This window comes from Diabrotica virgifera, chromosome 9 (assembly GCF_917563875.1).
Source record: "Diabrotica virgifera virgifera chromosome 9, PGI_DIABVI_V3a".
NCBI lineage: Eukaryota > Metazoa > Arthropoda > Insecta > Coleoptera > Chrysomelidae > Diabrotica > Diabrotica virgifera.
This window is the reverse complement of record NC_065451.1, coordinates 183,729,807-183,751,318: the sequence shown is the minus strand read 5'-3', so window position 1 is coordinate 183,751,318 and position 21,512 is coordinate 183,729,807. Positions and strand designations below refer to the sequence as shown.

General features: G+C 32.6%; 2 protein-coding genes across 5 annotated transcripts in view; one reads left to right on the top strand and one right to left on the bottom strand.

The window, feature by feature from the left end:
• LOC126891825 (lipase 3-like) overlaps positions 1–21,512 on the top strand; it is a 199,613-nt gene that overhangs the window by 23,135 nt on the left and 154,966 nt on the right. Inside the window, exon 2 of one of the 3 annotated variants that reach the window (XM_050661106.1) lies at positions 1,131–1,447. The exons of the other annotated variants lie outside the window; for them this stretch is intronic. Coding sequence (XP_050517063.1) covers positions 1,131–1,447 — 317 coding nt within the window. The remainder of the gene's footprint in view (positions 1–1,130; positions 1,448–21,512) is intronic. 3 annotated transcript variants of the gene reach the window in all.
• On the bottom strand, positions 10,125–20,218 carry LOC126891827 (uncharacterized). Of its 2 annotated transcripts, XM_050661111.1 has the most exons (6): positions 19,902–20,218; positions 15,502–15,708; positions 14,368–14,679; positions 13,202–13,473; positions 12,937–13,096; positions 10,125–10,293 (listed from the first exon to the last, which is right to left on the bottom strand). In XM_050661111.1, exons 2-6 carry the CDS (start codon positions 15,701–15,703, stop codon positions 10,190–10,192), a joined length of 1,050 nt encoding a protein of 349 aa, XP_050517068.1. In that variant the 5' UTR covers positions 15,704–15,708; positions 19,902–20,218; the 3' UTR covers positions 10,125–10,189. The 2 variants fall into 2 exon arrangements, with proteins under 2 accessions (XP_050517068.1, XP_050517067.1); XM_050661110.1 differs by lacking the exon at positions 19,902–20,218 and having other exon boundaries at positions 15,502–15,754.

Genomic DNA, 21,512 nt, shown 5'->3' with positions numbered 1-21,512 from the left:
AGGACTAAAGAACATACATAATCTCTTTATTTTGTTTGCGGTGCTTCAAAATACATATAATCTATTTTGGTAACTCAATATTACTTAAATAGTAGTTATCTAGGTAAGTACATATAAGTATATAAATTTTAGTTACTTATACATAGTTTAGTTTAGCTAAATATTATATGTATAATAATTTATATAAATAACTAAAATTTATAAATATGTACTTACTTTTTAAGTAATATTGTAGAATGTAGGTACTAACTACATTCTCATTTGCAATTAAAATATGTAAATATAATCGGTATTTGGTAGAACCAGTAGAACCTAAGATGAGATTAGGTGATGCTGAAAACATACTTCTAAGCAATATAGCACTCGATAGCACTTTCTTAGAATATTCTTAAAAATATATATATTCTTCCCAAAAATGTGCGGTAGTACGTTCTAACTATATAAATAGAAGGTTTATAGCACTTCCTTGGAATATTCTAAAAAGTACCTTCTTGGTATAAACTAAAAATATGTACGGTAGTACGTTCTAAGTATATAAATATAAGGTTTATAGCACTTCCTTGGAATGTTCTAAAAAGTACATTCTTGGTATATACTGAAAAGAAGTGCGGTAGTACATTCTAAGTATATACATAGAACGTTTAAGTACTGTAATGTAGTATATACTCAGTATCTGCTCTGCACATTCGCAATGGTAATTACGCATATTCTCAGTATATACTTTTTCTGAAAAGTATGTTCTATTAATCTACTAAGAACATCAAATTGTTATGTGGGAACCATGGGCTAAAATCATTTTAGAACATTTGTAATAAAACACTCTCGTAAATAAAAAATTCAGCTCGGACGAAGAGACGAAACAAGCATTGAAGCTATTTGAACAAATATCTATTTTGTAGAGTTTCCAGAATCGTTTTAATCCATTCGCACGGAGTAAAAAAGTTGGAAAATCGTTGGAATTGTTGTTTTGACCTCGAATAGAATAAAAGAATTTTCAGATTTTCAGAAAAAAAAATGTTTTTTATTTCAAAGGAGGTTACTTATCAGACCAACTATAGGTATCTTTTTAGATTTTTGTTGGTCTATTATATTATTATTCTGATACTAACGATATTATCATTAAAATTTAGGAACAAAAAGTGGCACACGATGGATATCCCTTGGAGCAATATCAAGTAATAACGAAAGACCACTATTATCTCACCATCTTTAGAATACCATATGGTAGAAACTTAACTGACAGTATAAACCGAAGCCCAGTTCTATTGGTACATGGCATGGGTGCAAGTATAGATATGTTTCTACTCCTGGGCCCAGGAAAGGGACTAGCATATGCACTTGCAGATAGCGGGTATGATGTCTGGTTATTAAATGCAAGAGGACTTTGGAAATCCCAACGACATAAGTTCTACAATATAAACAAACATCGAAGATATTGGAAATTTTCGTAAGTAAAATTGAAAAGTTTTATTTTATATTTTCACATACACTGCGCGTCAGAGAAAACGGGCCACAAACAAAATGGGTCATTTTTGATGTCTCGAATCTCCTAAACCTGTTGTCCGATTTAAGTGATTTTTGAATATGTTGTAGCTCTATTCTTTAACAATATCGCTGTTATCATATTGTTGCTAGATAGGTAAATTGTAATTGTCTACAGGGTGTACCAATCAAACTGTGTTTTTGTCTCAATGTTCACCACACCCTGTGGAATATTCTAGCATTTATAAAAATTTTTATGGCCTTTTTTCTATTCGAATAGTCGAATAAAAGCCTCTATTTCTCGCCATTCATCCCTGTTGTGTATGACGCGTTTCCACATTGGTCCTGCGACTCTTTTGATGTCGTCGCTGCAGCGCATTTGAGGTCTTCCTCTAGTGTTGCCCAAAATCGGTCTTGGTCTTGGTCTTGATCTTGCGTTTTCGCAAGACCAAGACCAAGACCAAGACCGCCTAATTTTAGCAAGACCAAGACCAAGACTTACCGTGCAAGGCTTGAACAAGAACAAGACATAGCCAGGGCCGTAACTAGGCGGTGGCGAGATGTGCCCCCGCCAAAGGCGCAGGTACAACGAGGGCGCAAAATTGGCTATGAAGGAAACCCATTATTTATAGGTAAACACTTTTCGAGAAAGTAAACTTTTTGCACAAATTGGAAGAACACATTTGTTTTTTGTTGTAAACAAAAACAAAAAACAAAAAACAGGCAAGTCTGTTGACGCAGGACATCAAAAGCTAATACAAGCTGAAACAGACAAGTGGACCAACATTCTGAAGTGTATTGTAGATGTTATTCTTCACTGTGCTAGGAATAACTTAGCTTTAAGAGGTGGATCGGACTTGATTGGTGACAGCAACTGTGGTATATTTCTGAGTACCTTAGAGCTTATTAGTCATTATAATCCTTAACTAGCTAAACACATAGAAACAGTTAAACATGGAAAGAATGTCACTAGCTATTTTTCTCCCCTTATTCAAAATGAAGTCATAGACCTCTTGGGAAGTAATGTCAGATCAGAAATATTGAGGAAGATAAAACGTGCAAAGTATTTCTCCATCATGTTCGACTGCACCCCAGACACAGCTCATTTAGAGCAGATGAGCCAAGTAATCAGATATGTTACTATCGAGGATGGTAAATGCTCTGTTGAAGAGAGCTTTGTGGACTTCGTCATAACTCACCAGAAGACAGGAAGAGGGATATCTCAAGAAATCTTGGAAAAACTTAAAACTGATGACTTGGATATACAGAACTGTCGTGGACAAGGATTCGACAACGGATCAAACATGGCCGGAAAATATGAAGGCGTTCAAGCACACATATCCCAGTTAAATGACCTGGCAACATTTGTGCCTTGTGCGGCACACAGCCTAAATCTCGTAGGCGTGCATGCTGCAGAAGTTTCAGTAATGATGACAACTTTTTTCGGAAAGGTTTTGGATTTTTTCAAATTTTTCAGCAGCTCTACCTCGAGATGGGAGGCCTTGCTTGGTTGTCTCAATACCACACTCAAAAGACATTGTGACACGAGATGGTCGTCCAGGCGTCAAGCCGTGACATCTCTTAAGAATGGTCTAACCTCTGTTTACAAGATTTTGATAAGCATGACTGACAGAGACAACGACTGGAATGCAGACACAGTTTCTGATGCTATGAAAGTTTTAAAACAAATTGATTTTGAATTTGTGTCGCTTTTGGAAATGTGGTCTGATATTTTGGTCAGTGTAGATTGTACAAACAAGGCTCTTCAAGGGAAAGGTACAACTCTGGATGTAGCGTCTAGTTTGCTCTTGGGTTTAGCAAAAAAAGTAGAAGAAATGCGCAAAGAAGGAGTTACAAAATTTTTGGAAAATGCTAAAGCTACGTGTGACTCTTTGACTATTCCCAGTGAATTCCCTTCTAAAAGGATAAAAAAGGTCAAGATGATGGCTGGAGAGCTGGCAGAAGATCAGTCACGAACACTAGGTCCTCAAAAACTATTTGAGAAAGAGTGCTATGCCGTGTTTGATAAAATTTCTAGTAAAATGGGAAAGAGGGCAGAAATTTACCATCAAACGTCCCCTGCTACCCTTACATCTGAAGAGCACTTTTAATAAATAATTAAAAATCCTAAATTTTTGCCGTCTTAAATCGTTTGCATTTTTCGTTTCTGTAAACTTCGTTTTTCTTGGATCAAAATACGGCTGTGGACTTAATCTTTTTGTGGACTTTTGCGGTCATGTCTTCATGATAATCGGCAGATGATTCGTTGATGTTTTTGGCAGACAGTAACAATGCATTTCGTACAAATCCCTGTTCACTACCTGCATGCAAGATTATTATACGTTTCCCCCTTGAACATGGTGTATTTAAACTGCAGCTCTGAGAGTTATCTACCCAACCATACTTAACGACGTCATGTGTGTCAAACCAGGTCTCGTCTAGATATTATTAATCTGTTAGACTGTCGATATTCTTTGATTTTGCGTAAATATTCCTGCCTAAGTTGGACTATTCGCTGCCACTCCATTACATATTATATTACCATTCTGTCATTTATTTTCTTATATCTAAACCCACAGTCTATCAAAATGTTTCGCAATGTTGCTAAACATTTGTAAGCATAACTAGGATATTCTATTAGTGCATATTGGATCATCATATGTAATGTAGGCACCTTGTTTTCCTTGTAGAAATTATACACAGTCTTTCGAATGTTTTTATCGACATCGTCTATTTTTCTGAATTTTTGATTCGTTCGTATTCGTTTTAAACCGTGATTTATAACGTTTCCTTCCCTTATACGATAAATTGTCGATGCTGATAGTTTGGTAAGTTCACTTATTTTATTTAGAATAGTTCTATCGGAGTTTTGATCATTTTCTTTTTTTAAGCACTCGTATATGTTGAAAACAACGTTGACACTGCACATGTAGGTCTTTGTTTTTAAACTCTAAACTGCTTTCAACACAACTCGATTCTGGGTTATAATTTTCCTCATTTTCAAATGGTCGCCAAGAGGCCATATTGCAGGCCATATTTATATTGTAAAATACTAAACAAATATCGTTGATTGAATATCCGAAGTCAATCAGCGCAAATATTTAGCTGTACAGCACTGGTATGACTCAAGACTTCTTAGGCCGATGCCACATTATGCGTTTGGACCGGATGCGGTGAAAACGCATCCGTTTCCAACGCAACCGGACCGACCTGTCACATTATGCGTTTAGTCTGGTGCAGTTTGTAAGCGCGTACCGATGACTCAAAACGCATCCGTTTCCAACGCAACCGGACCGATCTGTCACACTATGCGTTTTCAACGGATGCGGCGGAAACGCATCCGGTCAAAAGGCATAATCTGACATCGGCCTTAAACAGCGTTTCTTATCTCTACATGACATGTAATACACACCCATCGACAGTCCGAGCGATAACAAATTTCCAAGCAGCATGTAAATTATTGATGATTTTAAATAACATCAATGTCCAATAAATATTTGATGGGATGTACGTTAATTGTCTGTTTCTTCCATATCTCTTCTACGAAGTACGGGGGTTGTTCAAATAGGTTTGAAACATTGAGGCGTGTTATTTATAATTTAAATTGATTACCGGTAAATGAGATATTGAACTGTCCTTATAAATCGCGTCGGAGTGAAATATTTTAACTGACATTATAAAAACTTTAAAACACTTTTAGACTAATTATGGGATTGAATTACACATAAATAAACATTATGTACATTAGTACATGGATATACTTATACATCGTTAAGCATTGTAAACATAAAATAGCGGCGCGACATTTGATGCAGTTATTAAAGAAACTTCTAAGAATCACTTTCAAGAAAAATAAATAATTATTTGATAGCTGATTCATTTTAGTCCGGGGGACAATGAAAGAGTTTTTATGCACTTATAAAAAAAAGTATAGCTATCCGATCTTAGAAAAAGCGTTCTTGAACGAAGAAAGGCTGTTTTCTACAGCAAAGAGTAAAATAAACTATAGCCAAGAACTTATTCTTCATAAGAATGTATTGAAAAAAATTCTTAGTTGTAATTTATTTTACTCTTGGCTCTAGAAAACAGCCTTTCTTCGTTCAATAACGCTTTTTCTAAGATCGGTAACTACTTTTTTTATGAGTGTAGCCGGAGCGGTATCGAAGTGACTTATATTTAATAATAGTCAAAAATCGATCGATAAATCTCGGAAATATGGTTCGATATACATTGATATGGTAAAATGAAAAATTCATATTTTTGCACGTTTAACAAAATAAAAAGAGATGAGGATCATTAAAATCCATCGAGCAGTTTTCGAGATATAACAGAAAATGTAATAAACAAAAAATGAAACACTTTTTTTTTGACATACCGAAAAAATGCGATGGATAACTCAATTTTTATAATACGTGCATAAGTATCATTAAAAAACATTTAAAATAAGCTTTGGATCGATAGAACTTATCATAGAAAAAAATTTGTTATTGAACATCAACTGTCAACCATATCATGAGAATCATTTTTTAGGATTTTTCGTTGTTTCTTGGGGGTGTTGTTTAGCTGTAAGGGAAGCAGGGGTGGTTTGGGGGTATGTTGCATCTGCAGATCGACAGCAATAAATTAGCAAAAAAATATGCCGCGTCGTAAGATTTTCTAGCTCTTTAGGTTCGCGAGATATGGCTATCGATGATGTGACATAATATTAAGCTACATCAACCATTGTTTCTCGGTTAGGGGTGGAGCAGAAAATTTGTTTTTTACGGCTAATGACAGCAAAAAATTAGCAATTAAATATCAACCGTCAACTATATCACAAAAATCATTTTTCAAGATTTTTCGTTTTTTTTTTTTGGGGGTGTTGTTTAGCTGTAAGGGAAGCAGGGGTGGTTTTGGGGTATGTTGCATATGCAGATCGACAGCAATAAATTAGCAAAAAAATATGCCGCGTCGTACGATTTTCTAGATCTTTAGGTTCGCGAGATATGGCTATCGATGATGTGACATAATATTAAGCTACATCAACCATTTTTTCTCGGTTAGGGGTGGAGCAAAAAATTTGTTTTTGTGGTAATAAATTAGCAAAAAATTAGCAAAAAAATATGAAACTATTCCAAATATGGACTTATGAAATGGATGATCTGGCTTAATAGACATTCAAAAAGATTGAGAATTAGTGATTTAGACAACTGATACCGGGTGGAGTTTGAACCCATGATCTAAGAATCTAAGTGATCCGTGCCTATGTTCTAACTAACTAATGTTTATAAAAAACTTATGTATTTTATTATCCAATATAATAATAAGCGAAATAATTATAAGCGAATGAATAAAAAAACACTATGTTAAGAAAATATGAGGTTATCGTTGTAATTTCAGTATCTTATAAATGCTAGAATATTCCACAGAGTGATGCTAGCTCTGTGAAAAAACACACTTTTATTGGTACACCCGGTGTACAATGACAATAATTGACCTGTCTAGCAAAAATATTACAACGATATTTATAAAAATAAGACAGCATATTAAAAAAATCACTTGAATCGGACAACTGGCTTAGGAAATTCAAGACATTAACAATGACCCGTTTTTAAGGTGCTGAGTAAATTTTTTGGAGAGAAGTGTATATCGTTGATTTCGGTATTTTATTTACACTGTTCTTTTGTCTCGTTATCATACTTTTAAAGATTAGCCGCGCTGTTTCGGCAAATTTTGTGTAACCCAGTGATCTAATAGCATAGGGCATAGCACATTCAGCAAAAACAATACATAATAATAGTCTTACTATTCTATATACCGATAAGATTAAATTTGTGGTGTTTAAATTCCTAGAAAACTAATAATGAAAAAAATTAATTACTTATTAGGTATATTTTTATCAGCAACGTGACATATTTTTAAAAAGTTTGGATACGATATTTGATATTACTATCGGCGTCGCAAAGCAAGAATGTTATGTTATGATTAGAAGGCGACTATTCTCATAACCCGGACAACTAATTTCAGACAAGTCGTCTGCTGGGAAGGAATGTACAAAATATTTTATTTTTACATTGTAATAATGACCTGAGTAACGTGTCAAATGTGTCAAGTGTTCTTTAAATGAATATTTTGACTCGCTATGTACGTTTATGGTATTCTTCGTAGTGAGCATAAGTCCAATTTTCAAAATTTTTGTTACAATTTTTTTTTTGTTTCTCATAAAGTATCTAAGAATATAGCCGAACTAATATATAGAGACCGACCGAATGTGACTTTTTTGGCCGAAGCCGAAGCCGATGCCGAAGTTCGGCCTGAAGGATACCTTCGGCCGAAGTTCGGCCTGAAGGATACCTTCGGCCGAAGCCGAAGCCTAAGCCGAAGGTGACTAAATATTTGCATTTATAGTAGGGATAGTCGATGGTCGATGTTTTGCCATTAATATTTAGGTAGTCAAAACACCAGTAATCTTGAGTTTTAACAAATACAATAAAATTATTATAGTTTCTCACAATTTTACTACGTGAGAAATATTCAAATGAAGATCTTTGAGACATCTTGGCCTATTGTTAAAATTTATATCCTACCTACTACCTGAAAGTTTTTAAAACGTTTTGGTTTATTAGGGTATAAAATAGGGTGTAAATATTATTCAAAGTATCAAAGGCTCGCCGAAGCATCTTGTTTAGAGATTATTTATATAGTATAGTATACTCGGAGCATTTTATTATTCCACCTTCGGCGAAACCTTCGGCTTCCTTTTGGCCGAAGGTTTAAATATTGGCCGAAGGTGGCCGAAGCCGATGCCGAAGCCGATTAATCGGTCGGTCTCTACTAATATACTCCCTAAAACGACCCTCAGTTCTAACTGCAAGACGCAAGTGTCTCGCAGGCTATGTCCAGGGCCGTACAGCGCTCTTGGCGATTGGAATGAAATTGCGCCCCTACCGGGGGGTTTGGGGGGTACGGAATACCCCGCAACGTAACGGGGGGTTCGCAATTTTGAATTTCACACTGCAAAATTGTTAGTTTTTAATCGTTTTGAGATTGGTTTGCAACGGGTTTAATTTTAATTTGTCATTGGTAATGGTGAAGTTTTATTATTTTCTGAAAGGAATTCGTCCATCAGACTTCTTAATTAAATTACGTGTGAGTCACTAATAGTGAGAAATACACTTTTAGTGCACGTTTCTATTGTAAAATTTATCCATATTTTGAACAATTCTAGTAGTTTTTTTTTTTTTAATTTATACTCAACGATATAATAACCTTTTAACTGTAGCCTATAACCTTTTTATTTTGATCACCTACATGTGTCTTTTGATCTGGGGATTATAAGTAATAAGGTAGACTATCCATTAACATATATACATATTTATTTACATAGAAATATAATATTGACAGAATACAATAAAATCTTCTACAAATAAAGATTAACCTGTCGAACTTAGTAAAACATACATAGTTTGGAATGGTATTTTAGGCAACTAAAACTTAACTTTTCTTGCTTTAAGTTTTGCAAACTCTTTTATGACATCGTTGTAGTCGATTTTCGAAGCAATGTTGTATTCTATAGATAGAATGGCAAGATTTGTCTGTCTTGCTTCATTCATGCTGGAACGCAAATAGTTTTTAATAATTTTGAGTTTACTGAATGATCTTTCACATGATGCCACACTGACAGGCATGGTCAAAAATATTCTTATAGCTATTTCAATGTTTGGGTAGGCATCTCTTAGTCCATATTTTGAAATCGCTGTGAGAATATCCAAATGCGTTGCCTTTTCGATATTTTCAAAAAGCTCATTTGCATGGTATTTAAATGAAGAAACCTCGTTGACTAGTTCAACTGTATCTACATCCCTACTATACTTCAACCCGAAATCGGCTGCACATTTTTCTAGGTGAGAGATGGATTGCTGGCTTAAGGACTTCCCAGACAAAAAACTAAAATCGGATGACACTTCCCTAATAACACAAAACATTCCATGAATGTTCCTAGAATGTACTCACAGGACATTCCAAACATTCCTGGAATGTCCCCAAATGCACACGAATGTCCCTGGAAAGTCCCTGGAATGTGCTGTGTCAGCATTTTAAATATTCTTAGAATGTTCTGTTGGAACATTCCATGAATGTCTACGAATGTTCTTTGGACATTCACAGTATATGTTTTAGACTGAATGTCTTGTTGGAACATTCCATGAATGTTCTTTGGACATTCACAGTATATTTTTTAGACTGAATGTCTTGTTGGAACATTCCATGAATGTTGGAACATTCCATGAATGTTCTTTGGACATTCCATGAATGTTCTTTGGACATTCACAGTATATTTTTTAGACTGAATGTCTTGTTGGAACATTCCATGAATGTTCTTTGGACATCCACAGTATATTTTTTAGACATTCCCTGAATATACCCTGAATATACTATCCATTGCAAGATAATTCGGATTTATATCTACTTAATATTATATTATCACATTTTAGTATAATGTAATTATTCATTTAAAGCGTACTAAGTATGCGGGAGTATGCTTTAAATGAATAATCATACTATTTATACTAAAATGTGATAATATAATATTAAATAGATATAAATATAAATCTGAATTATCTTGCAACGGATAATACGTGGCTATATCAAATAATACTCATTGATAAATATAAACAGTTTTATTGCACATAAAAATATATTGCACATCTAAATTATAAAAAAAAATGTCTTATATTCTCTTCATGCATCTTTCCTTGGATTTTCTTAGCCACAAGGCTACAGCATATTCTGTCTCCTTCCTTGTTTTTTGTAAGCCAGTTCTCTCAGATGATTCTAAAAAATACAATGAATGGTAAGTTTTCTATTCTTTACAATTAACAATCAAAAGAAATACTATTTACAGGTAATAGAGTTTTTAGAGCCACCTGAAATGTAAATTTCACATTAAAATTTACAATATCAAATTGAAGATCTCAAAGCTAAAAGGATGAGGGTCCATTATTTGTCATTATGGAGATAATACAAATTTCTTGTACTTTATCCCATGTAAAATATTGTATGATATCTAACTAAGCAATAAAGATGACGGTGTACAAGCCATTCAGCTTTGAAAAATAGGTCTTCTAGGCTAAAAGAATGAAGGTGCTACAAACGCAGGATAAAAGGATGACAGTCCACCTACTTCAGATTGCTGACCATAGAGATCTCTGCTATTAGAGTTGTTTGTTGCCCAGAGGTTTGTAAACGTACATACCTGTGTTTATAGCTTTCTGTTATTTTGGTGTAGATGGATGTTATTACATTTTTGAAGTCTTGTGCTGTTTAAAATGTCTGACAACGAATATTCTGCAGCAATTGAAAATTGTTCAAGGAAAAGAAAAAGTTTTGGTCGCATGCAAGATGTAATGATGTAGTAGCATGCAAGATGTAGTAATGTTTTTTCCAATCAGAGGCCACTCGTACCTCGAGTGTGACAGGAACATGGGCTTAATCAATCAAAAATCTGTGGTTGAAACCCCTTCGGAGTGGAGCGAAATTATTGAACACTCCAGATCCAAACCAACACCATTTAGAGTTATTTCTTGCGAGAACCAGGAAATATTTAAGTCATGGACTAAATTTCTTTCTCCTTTGTATACAAAAAGTTGTCCTTTTAAAACACGACCTGTACGCTAACTAAGCATCGTTTCTCATCACCCTCAAATGATGATACATCGTCAAACTGTTAATGGCCTAAATGAAGAAAGTATTGTTACTAAGCCTAAGAGGAAACAAATTTCACTACCTGAAGGCTATTTTCACTTACCAGAGCTAGCATATTGTGGACTTTTACCTTTAAATAAAGCAAAATTCGACGATATTCAACATTTGAAACAATTTTGCTCTGTAAAGTCTCAAGCATATTTTGACGCACTGCCACATGCTTAAAGCGTTTATTTTTCATTGTATATTATCTGTAACTATTTGCAATATAAACTATTTGTAATATAGACTACTTTATCTGTATTTTTAGTTTCATTTTAAGACACGTTAATGGACTCTCATCCATTTAGCTTGAGATTTCATGACATCAAAAGATAAATAAATTTATATTTATAGTAATTTGTAAATTTATAACACAAAAACATAGCCTATACGTTCCCTGTAAGTTACTGAATGATTTAGTAACCAAAATCAAGTGCCCTTTCTGTTAATTATTTTTATACCTAGTTTTAAAACTTAAAAACTTAATATCTCAAAACTTGTCTTTTTGGACCCTCATCCTTTTATTCTTGAGCTCTTCAATTGTTAACATATTTATATACAGTAAACTCGCGATTATCCGAGCCTCGGTTATCCGAGCCCCTCGGTTAACCGAGGCAAAAGTCATAACTGGTTAGTTAGAACTTTCAACCTTGGCGCAACATCGCCGTTTCAAAAAGAGGAATGAAGCTTACGCAAAAATCAATCAAGACTTTTTAAAACAGTAATATTGATACGGTAAATGTTTTTATCTTTTATAGACAATACTGTATTAGTTTTGTAATTAAAATATCCAAAGTTATGGTTATTAACGTGTTTTTCTAGAAACATAACCAATCTCATTGTTAACCGACTTTTTTCGTTATCGAGGTAGTCATGGTCCGTTACCTCGGATAATCGCGAGTGTACTGTAGTATACTTTAACATAATATGTAATATAATTGAATCAGTGAGTTGGAAAACCGTTTAAGTCCAAAATTTGACATTTTAAAGTAAAGTATCCATTTTGTTTATTTGTCCCTTTCTCGATAGGGCCTATCGAGAAAGGGACTATACTACAAACTTAGCCGTTAACGTAGCACAACTGACTGTAGTCGTTGTAGTCTATGTTAAGTAGTTCCAGTATTAAAATGTTTTTATTGATTTTCTCGGAACATATATTTTGGACATGTACGGTTTTCCAACTCACTGATTCAATTGATGTCAAGGAGTACTTGCCGTAAACTTTAGTTAGTGCTACTTATTACTGGGTATCCCCTATAAGTGAAGTAGTAGTACTCATTTATATTCTCTTCCTCCAATTTGCATGTGAGATTTCACAATTCGTCAGGATTCAAATTGTCCATATTCAACGGCAGCAGGTGCCATTTTGTTTTAACTCTTCCTTTATGGAATTTATTTTATGTATGTTACCCATGTAAAATGTCTATGTGCCACTATTCTATGTGCCAACTACTTGTGGATTTGTGATATTTAAATGCTGACAAAGATGAGCCCTGACAAAGTGTGATGAAGTCTCACACGAGAATTTGGTGAATAACATCTAAATGAGTATTACAACCAATTAGATGACTAAAGTGATCTTGAAAATGAACTTTTAAGTGTCGGTTTTGTACCAGAATAGGGTACAATTAAATTTTCTATCCATTATCAAACCAAGTAGTTGATAAGGTATTATGATTTTTAATAATAAAAAATGTCCCTAACTATATTAACACAAAAAATAATATTTACCAATAACTGCTTTTGAAAGCTGTAGCTTTGAAAAGTTCAATTTCCCTTTTCTGCCTATAAAAGAATAGGCCATTGCCATCGAGTCTGACATTATTGGGCCCAAACATCTTTTCACAAAATCACACAGATTAATGCCTCCCATCTTGGCAAAATATTGGACCTAAAACAAATTTTAAATGACATTTAGCATAGCAAAAGTAAAAGACAAAAATGAATTGTTAAGCGAAAAAAAAACACATTAAGTTAAAATTAGGTGGGTACTTACCAAAGATTTATAATTTTCGGTAGATGCCAAAAATTGTTCTAGATTTTCTAGTTTTTCTTCACTATCCACTGGCAGCTCTATAGAAATTCTTTCTAAAACATCGTCCACTGATGGTCCTTCCAATGACTGTTGAGGATTGGCAGACAATTTATTATTGACCTCTATTAGTCTTTCATTGACCTCTATTAACAGGCTCTGTATGTTGTAGAGTATTTGTGAATTGCGTTTGCAATTATGTTTATCATCCGTTATTTCAGAAACATCCTCAGTTTCTACAAAAACAGAAGAATTGATATTAGTAACCTTCAAAGACTTTCAAAATAATAGCAAACATATGTAAGAAAAAGTTTACGCCCTGCCCTAAGGCAAGTAACTTTAGCACATTTCCATGGATAGATCAGTACTTTCTATAGGAACGGATTATTTAGGTGTACAATGTCCAAAATATTTTATGGTTAAAACATGATTAATATTTTAAAGGAAAATATTCATAAACAGGAAAACTGATGCTGCGCATGCATATATTTGATTTTAACTTGGGTACTACTTTTGCTTTTATTAGAACCATATAACCATCAATAAAATTCAAACTAAATATGTTCATAAATATTTAAAACAATAAAACAATATTTTATATTCTTTTATTTTTTATGTTTGTGTTTTATACTTAGTTGTAGTTTTACATGTATCTAAATTTTATATTTTCATTATTACGATGAAAGCTCTTCTTTATTGTATTTTGTATGTATTGGGTTTATCCCGTTAATAAATAAATAAATAAAAAAAATACAAGAGTCAGCACTGCCGAGTCTGTGCGGGCAATGTTCACTACATATGTGCTTTTATTAGAAGTATATTATAAAACTTAGAATGAAAAAATAGGACCAAATCTAGAAACTAGCATGAATATTTAGAAGCGAAAATTGTGATTTATTGTATCTAGTACCGTTAGTTTACAAATTAATAAACATTCTAGACTGAAGAAGGTATAATGTAAAACAGGCTAAGTTGCCAAATATAAAAAGAACTAAATATCTTAAAAACTGTAGGAGTAGCATTCCAACATGAGTTGTAAAATGCTCAAAAAACATAATTTGGTCTGCAAAAATGCTTGATCCATATGAATCCATGTTTTTAAAGTTATTTTAATTAAATATTTAACTCACCTTTTAAATTTGCGCCTGAGAAATTGGCTGCGCCAGCGGTAATTTCCATACTCTCTCTAATAAAACTACCATTTGTATCAATTGTATTGTTCATATCCTCATAGTCTAACAGCACTGTAGGCATATTCCACGATGGAGGTGTCGGTAGATTTATAGCTTTTTTTTTCGGCTTTTTCTTTATCCTGCTCTCGTCTTCTGATTCCGAAGAAGTGAACGTTCGTCTTTTTCTGGATCTTCTTACGTCAGGATCTGAATTTAGGTCACTGCTGTACTCAGCTTTCGCTGCCTTCGTTCTCGCTGTTGCATAGTCTTCTAAAAAATAATATGCCAACATTAAATTAAAAAAATACAAAAATATGTATGTACAGCTGGTTCCAAAGAAAACTGATACGACTCTTAAGCGTATTTTGTAGAAAATTGAGCAGTGTACTTTCTTCTTCCTCTTCTTTTTGTTTTTGGTCTCGCTGCAAGGCAATTAATTAAGGATCTTGATGTAGTCTGACGAGATAAGAAGTCAAGGAAAGTCTTGGAATGAGGTGAAGGCCCTAGCACAAAATAGAACCCAATGACGCGTTTTCACTGAATCTCTATGCTCCACTTAGGGGTTCAAGAACATTATAATATATATATCATATATATCATACTGATGATGACTAATAAGTCAGAAACACGTGTCTATGGTTGCATTCCATCTTGGGCATATTTTGTTTTATATATATATATATATTGATGTAGTCTGGCTCTAAGCCATATCAAAATCGCTGACTATGTTCTTTCTCAAAAAATGACTGTTTAATTGTTTATTTTATTATTTGTCTGTCATAATAAATATAATATAATGTCAGATCAACCATACACTGCTCAAAATGATCAAATCTTACTAAGAGTTGTATCAGTTTTTTAGGAACCAGCTATACATATTTGTTTTATTACTGATTGCTGAGATTATCTTTAAAGGCAAAAATCATCAAGAAATGTTGAAAAAGGTCAAGTATGCACAACATCTTCACAACAAAACATTTAAATTTTAGGATTATAGTTTTAATTTGCAGATTTTTTAAGGTTTAAAAAATTAAGTTTTAAAAATGAAATTAATTTTAGAAATAAATTTATTAAATAAGTTTGTCTAGATACCATAAGTTGAATCCCGAAATATTCGCACTTTATGCATGGGCCAACAACTATTGTATTCGCAGTTCTTTAATGCGTTATTCAATTTTTCACGTGGTAAGGCAGGCCAAAGACAAGTGTCTCCATTTATCCATGTTGTTGGGACTGCCTGGACAGCATTATCCGAACAGAAGCACACAACAGTCCACGTTTTTGGAGATGCCATGACGACTTTGATCACAGAAAATAATTTTTTTTTCATAAAACATAAAAAATATTTTAATTTAAAAGTTATGATACTCCAAAATAGAAAAATACGAGAAAAAATATTGATTAAATCTACTACGTACCAAATTTATGACTACATGTTTTTTAAAAAGTGACAAATTTTCAGTTTTAGAAAAATAACGATGACATTAAAAAAATTAACAGCAATACACAAATCTGTAACAAGAACCATATCGCTACCTACATTCTAATACAAAGTATGAGGATTTTTAGGCGAAACGAGTTAGAGGTTGATTCTGATTATATTGCGCACGCTCTACCGAATGATTTTAATCCCAAGTATGAGAAAACATTATTTCTCATACTTGGGATTAGAATAATTCAGTAGAGAATAAATTCAATATACTCAAAACTTGTTTTGCCTAAAAATCCTCATACATGGTGTTAGAATGTAGATAGAGATATGCAGAATGAGATTTAACCACTGTCTTATACCATCATAAATATTTAAAGTTAATCTAGCTGATAGTCCACAATGTATTTGTGGTCAGTTGGGTAACCTACAACACAAAATTTTGACATGTTCTCTTATTTTTAATAAAATATGTTTTTCAATTCACCATATTCTTTGACTGATGTCCACCATTCCAATAATTTAAACTATTTATTAACATTAGAAAACAATGAGTTGGTATACCGACTATTGTATAAACATATTCATTTTAGATATTAAACTGAAATTGTAATTGTAAAATACAGAGTAAGTATTTCTGTTAATTTTATTTTATTTATTAAATAGACGGGATCACCCCATTACAGCATTATAATACTATATTTTTAATCTAATTTACCTCGTAACTACACTTTAAAATACAATAATTAGAAATAATTCTAGAGTTTACTATAAATCATGGTTTTAAATTGATTTAAACTTAAATTAAAAGGATCTCTATCACAGTGACTATTTAAAAACCTTAAGACCCTATCAAATGGATTATTGCAGGTATAATTGGTAGCATGAAAGTTTATATGAAAAAATTCAAAAGATCTTAGTCTACGCTGTGGAATATTGATGCTTATTTTACTTAAAAGTTCTGGACATTGAATTAAATTATTTAATAATTTATAAATAAATACAGAATCAAACTGAATTCGTCCGATATAAAGTGTTGTTAGATTTAATCTATCTAAAATTACTTTTTTGTCTATATTTGCAACTAGAATTCCCATTTTGTAACCACAATACCTAAGAAACTTATTCTGAACTTTCTCAATGGAATTGATGTACTGGTCATACATAGCAGACCAGACTAGCGTGCCATATTCTAATTGAGAGCGTTCAAGAGAACAATACACAACTTTGTTACATCAATTGGGAACTCACTACAGTTTCTTAATGTAAATCCAAGAAGTTTAAGACTTTTCAATGTAATCTGTGAAATATGGTCATTGAAATTAATGCTTTCATTAAATGTGATGCCCAGGTCTGTTACCTATATTGCCAAAAAAAAAGGAAAAAATATTAAAAAAAAATATATAAAAAAATAATAGAAAACAGATATAATAATAAAAAAAAAATATGTAGATAAAAATGAATGACGAACTAGAACAGTCCATAGTACAAAGCTTTCGAATTAAGTAGAGGACTAAAGAAGAATGTTGCTGTGAAACTCGTTAGGAGAACTTCATTAAAAAAATACAAAAAAAATATATTAAAAATTTTTTTTAAAAAAATACAAAAATTATTGTTTATTAGTAGAATAATTGTTTACTAGAGATTAATATTAGCATTAGTTTCAGGATAAGATATGAAAAAAAGACTAATAAAATAAAAAATAGTATAATTGGTGAATGGATTTAGTGTGTGCAGTCATATAAACCCAAATAAACAACAACAAACCTGCAACAATTAAATAGTTGTATGTAATAACGGAAACACAACCACCTTATTGTTTAATCTAAGTTTAAAAAACTTGTAAACTACTTGAGGTAACTGCCACGATTCAATAGGACCTTCTTTACTTACAACAAAAATGTTTAATTTAGAAGATTCACAAGGCAAATTATAAAAATTTTCTAAAACTAAATACTTCTGACCAATTATTGTTACTACATTATTTAAAGAAACAATATTTTTAATAATAACTACACTGTTATCATTCATAAAACAGCAATTATTTGAGTCGTCTAAGGACAATGAGAAATTTTCCAAACAAATTTTTTTAAACTGTTTTATACCAAAAGCACTTACAATCAGTGGCCCATTAGAATGTTCAAATTTTAATACAGGGTATTCTACACCAAGACTTGCAGATCCCAAAATACAATTGTTTCGTTCTACAATTCTATTAATAATTTGTTGAAGGGGCTGATCCCCTTTGCGCACCAGTTTTTTTAAAAATAACATATTATTTTCAAATGGAAAAGCACTGAAATTTTCAATGCTACCAAAAATTTTAACGTCATCAACAATATGCAAAAGGTTATGCACATTATGTGATACATTTTCTTCTCCATACAGCAGTGAAAATGTTTCAATAAAATATTTTGACAATTCAGCAGCATAATCAATATTTTGATTTTTGGAGAAAAGCGTAACTGCTACATGCAGAGACACAAAATTTTGGTAAATTTCATCAGTGACACTACCTTTTAACACCACTGGTCCAGTGTAAAACAGAAACATTCTAAGCTCCGTTGCTTTCCAATGCTTAATATCAGAAAGCAATCTAGGTTTTCTAGAAAATTCAGTGGGTACTTGATTTTGGAATGATAAATGTTGTTGGGAAATATTAGAAATTTGCTGGCTTGAAAATCGGTGAGGTGGTTTTCCTGATAACCACAAATTACTTATTAATTTTTTAACAATGCCGAGACAAACTAAATGCATGTAGTCTAGTGGAAAACAAGTTATCATATTCAAGTTAGGTATAGATTCCAAGATAGAAGTATCTGTGTGGTGGCTCTCTTGCTCTTTAGACCTAAAAGTTTCATCTGTTCGAAGACGAAATCCTTCTATTGGAGGAAAACAAACTCTATTCGCTTTAAAGACACCTTCAGTATCACATTTAGAACAAGACATATAGCCACTATGACCTCTGGTACACTTTATAAAAGCTTTTGCAGGGACATCACAAATAAAAGCTTTAATTTTTACATAAAATATTTGGTTTTTATAAGTGAAACCATTAGTCATCAAGCTGATGATTTCATTTACAAACTTGCACATAAACAGATTAACATTTTCAGGTTTTTTATTGCCTTGATATAATCCACATACCTCCACAATGTTTTTATTTTGAAAAAGGTTAATCATTATAGGCCATAACTGACTACCAGAGCTTTTTGATAAAGGAAGACCATCAACATTTACACAGATTTCTAAAATATTACTAACCCCGGAGCCAATACCACCTGTACGATTTATCAAATTAATAAGACTATTTTCCACCCCAAAATGAAAGTAAACACCTGGTTCTACCTTATCAATTAGAGAACCAGTATTTCGTGGTGTTTTTAAAAGAGTTCTTGGATCTTTGGGCAGATTAATGTCAAGTGTTCGATTTAAAATTTTCAATAAATCAGATAAAGCAATATGATTAATGTTGTGAATTATGGCCCAATCTGATAACTGTTCTATTAAAGTTGACTTCGGTACCTCATGTGCCGGCTGTGGTATATCTAAAAATTCAGTCTGAACAAAGGTTTCTTCCTGAATTTGAGATGGAACTTGAGTAATATCACAAAAATTTTGTTCAGAATCTGTGCTTTCTTCTGAATCATTAAAAATGTTTTTTTGGGATGTGGAACTTTCACTGGTTTTATAATAATTATCTTTAGACGTGGAGACCCGTTCATCGACTTTCGTAACTTGTTTAGATCGTTTATATCGCTGATAAAATTTATTAAATAATTTTCGTTTCTCTGTAGAATCCATATTATTACAGCAGTAGGTAAATAATATAGCAATATGTAATATAAGCAGTCTATAATATATATAGCGTTGATTGATAAATATACATGTAAATAATATTAATTTCCTGTATATTTAACAATAACGATAACAAGTAATATGTACTTATGTCTTTATAAACAAATTTATTGTTAATTCACCAATATTATTTCTCGTTATTTCGTAACAGAGGTACAAGAAACAATGAATAAAGAAAATTTAAAACGGATTTTACAATACTTACATAATTATTTAAACAAAACTAATAAAAACCACTAAAATCCAATGTGTTCCCGCCCGACTAAAATATGGTTGTGTATTGTATTACACCCACGCCACTCGGCCACGCCACTATCCACAGATTGCTTAGAACCAGAACTTGTTTTTATTTGTCTATAATAACTTTACATCAACAATATTCTGCTGGGGCTCTGGCTCTTTTTTCGATGAATTAAATAAAATAACAAGCAAAATATTATCAAAAATAAACAAAAAAATAAGCGAAATGGACACTGTGACTTGTGACTGCGACAACGACACAAGACACAATGGCAATGGCGGCAATGGCGAATGGCGCCAATGGCTTAGACCAATTAAATTACAGAAATTACTTGACAGTCGACAAGATAACAAGAATATATACCGCGACAAAGCTGAAAATTATAATTAACACTATTAAGAATTACTTGCCTCTCGTCGTTTTTGCACAAAGTTTTTGTTTGCTTTTTAAGTTTTAGATTAAAGATTGCAATAACAAACTATTTTATTTGTAAAAGAAAACCGGAAACATACAAAAGCTTAAAATATAGTTTTTATATATAGACATTGGTAGTATGTTCAAAGAATGTCTTACGGCAACATTCCAGGAATAATGTAATCAGATGTTCACCGAATGTTCCTTGAATGTGAAGGACATTCAAATATTGATAGGACTTTGGTAGTACATTCCTAGAATGTTGTGTGTCTTCCTCTGTGTATCTTACTTTTTATCACCCTTTACTTTTGTTTTGTTTCGGGTTGCTTCGTTAGTTTGCCTATCTATGAATGAGATACCAAGCATCTGCAGTTCCATGGATCTTTGAGTTTTTCTAATCTTGTCCATGTTCATTTTTGTGAATGTCCAGGTTTGAGCTCCATAAGTGTCAAGTGAGAACGGGAAGGACACAAGAATCGAACACTTTGGTTCGAAGGTTTTTTTTTTTATAAAATACTGAAGTTAAAACCCAACTATAGCCTCAGGTTTTCTTAACATTCTGTTTTTTGATTGCTTCGCTTATGTTGGATAATAAAGAAGTTAGCTACTTTAACAACTAGCCATGTTCTTCATCCATACAGGGTGTTTCTAAATAAGTGCGGCAAACGTTAAGGGGTAATTCTGCATGAAAAAGAAGTGACCGTTTGCTTTATAAACATATGTCCGTAAATGCTTCGTTTCCGAGATACGGGATATTGAATTTTTTCTTACAAACTGACGATTTATTACATTAGATATAAGAATTAATACATTGTCTTTAATACGAACCAAACAACGTTTAATATTTTCATCGTTATAGAGGAATTATCTTTATATAGGGAATCGGTATAAAGAGAGACTACTGTATTTATTTTGGGTGTAACTTGCTTATTTTTAATGCTAGAGACTTTTAAAGCAAACAAAAATAAAGTATGTTGATCGTTGAGGGTAGCCTACACGGACAAGGGGTTAATCAACTTAAACGTACTAAGCACTCATATCTACTTTATTGGTTCACGCACTAAGTACTCATATCTATTTTATTGGTTCACTAATTAAAATAATTGCGAGTACTCAGTTGGCGGATGACATTGCTTGCTTCTTCTGATAATCATTAAGTTC

Coding starts and splice junctions, on each gene's coding strand:
- LOC126891827 (XM_050661110.1), bottom strand. CDS start 15,739: ATGAAAAAAAAATTATTTTCTGTGATCAAAGTCGTCATGGCATCTCCA. Junction 14,680..15,501: donor ATTTCGGGATTCAACTTATG/GTATCTAGACAA, acceptor ATTATTTTTTAG/AAGACTATGCAACAGCGAGA. Junction 13,474..14,367: donor CTCAGGCGCAAATTTAAAAG/GTGAGTTAAATA, acceptor CTGTTTTTGTAG/AAACTGAGGATGTTTCTGAA.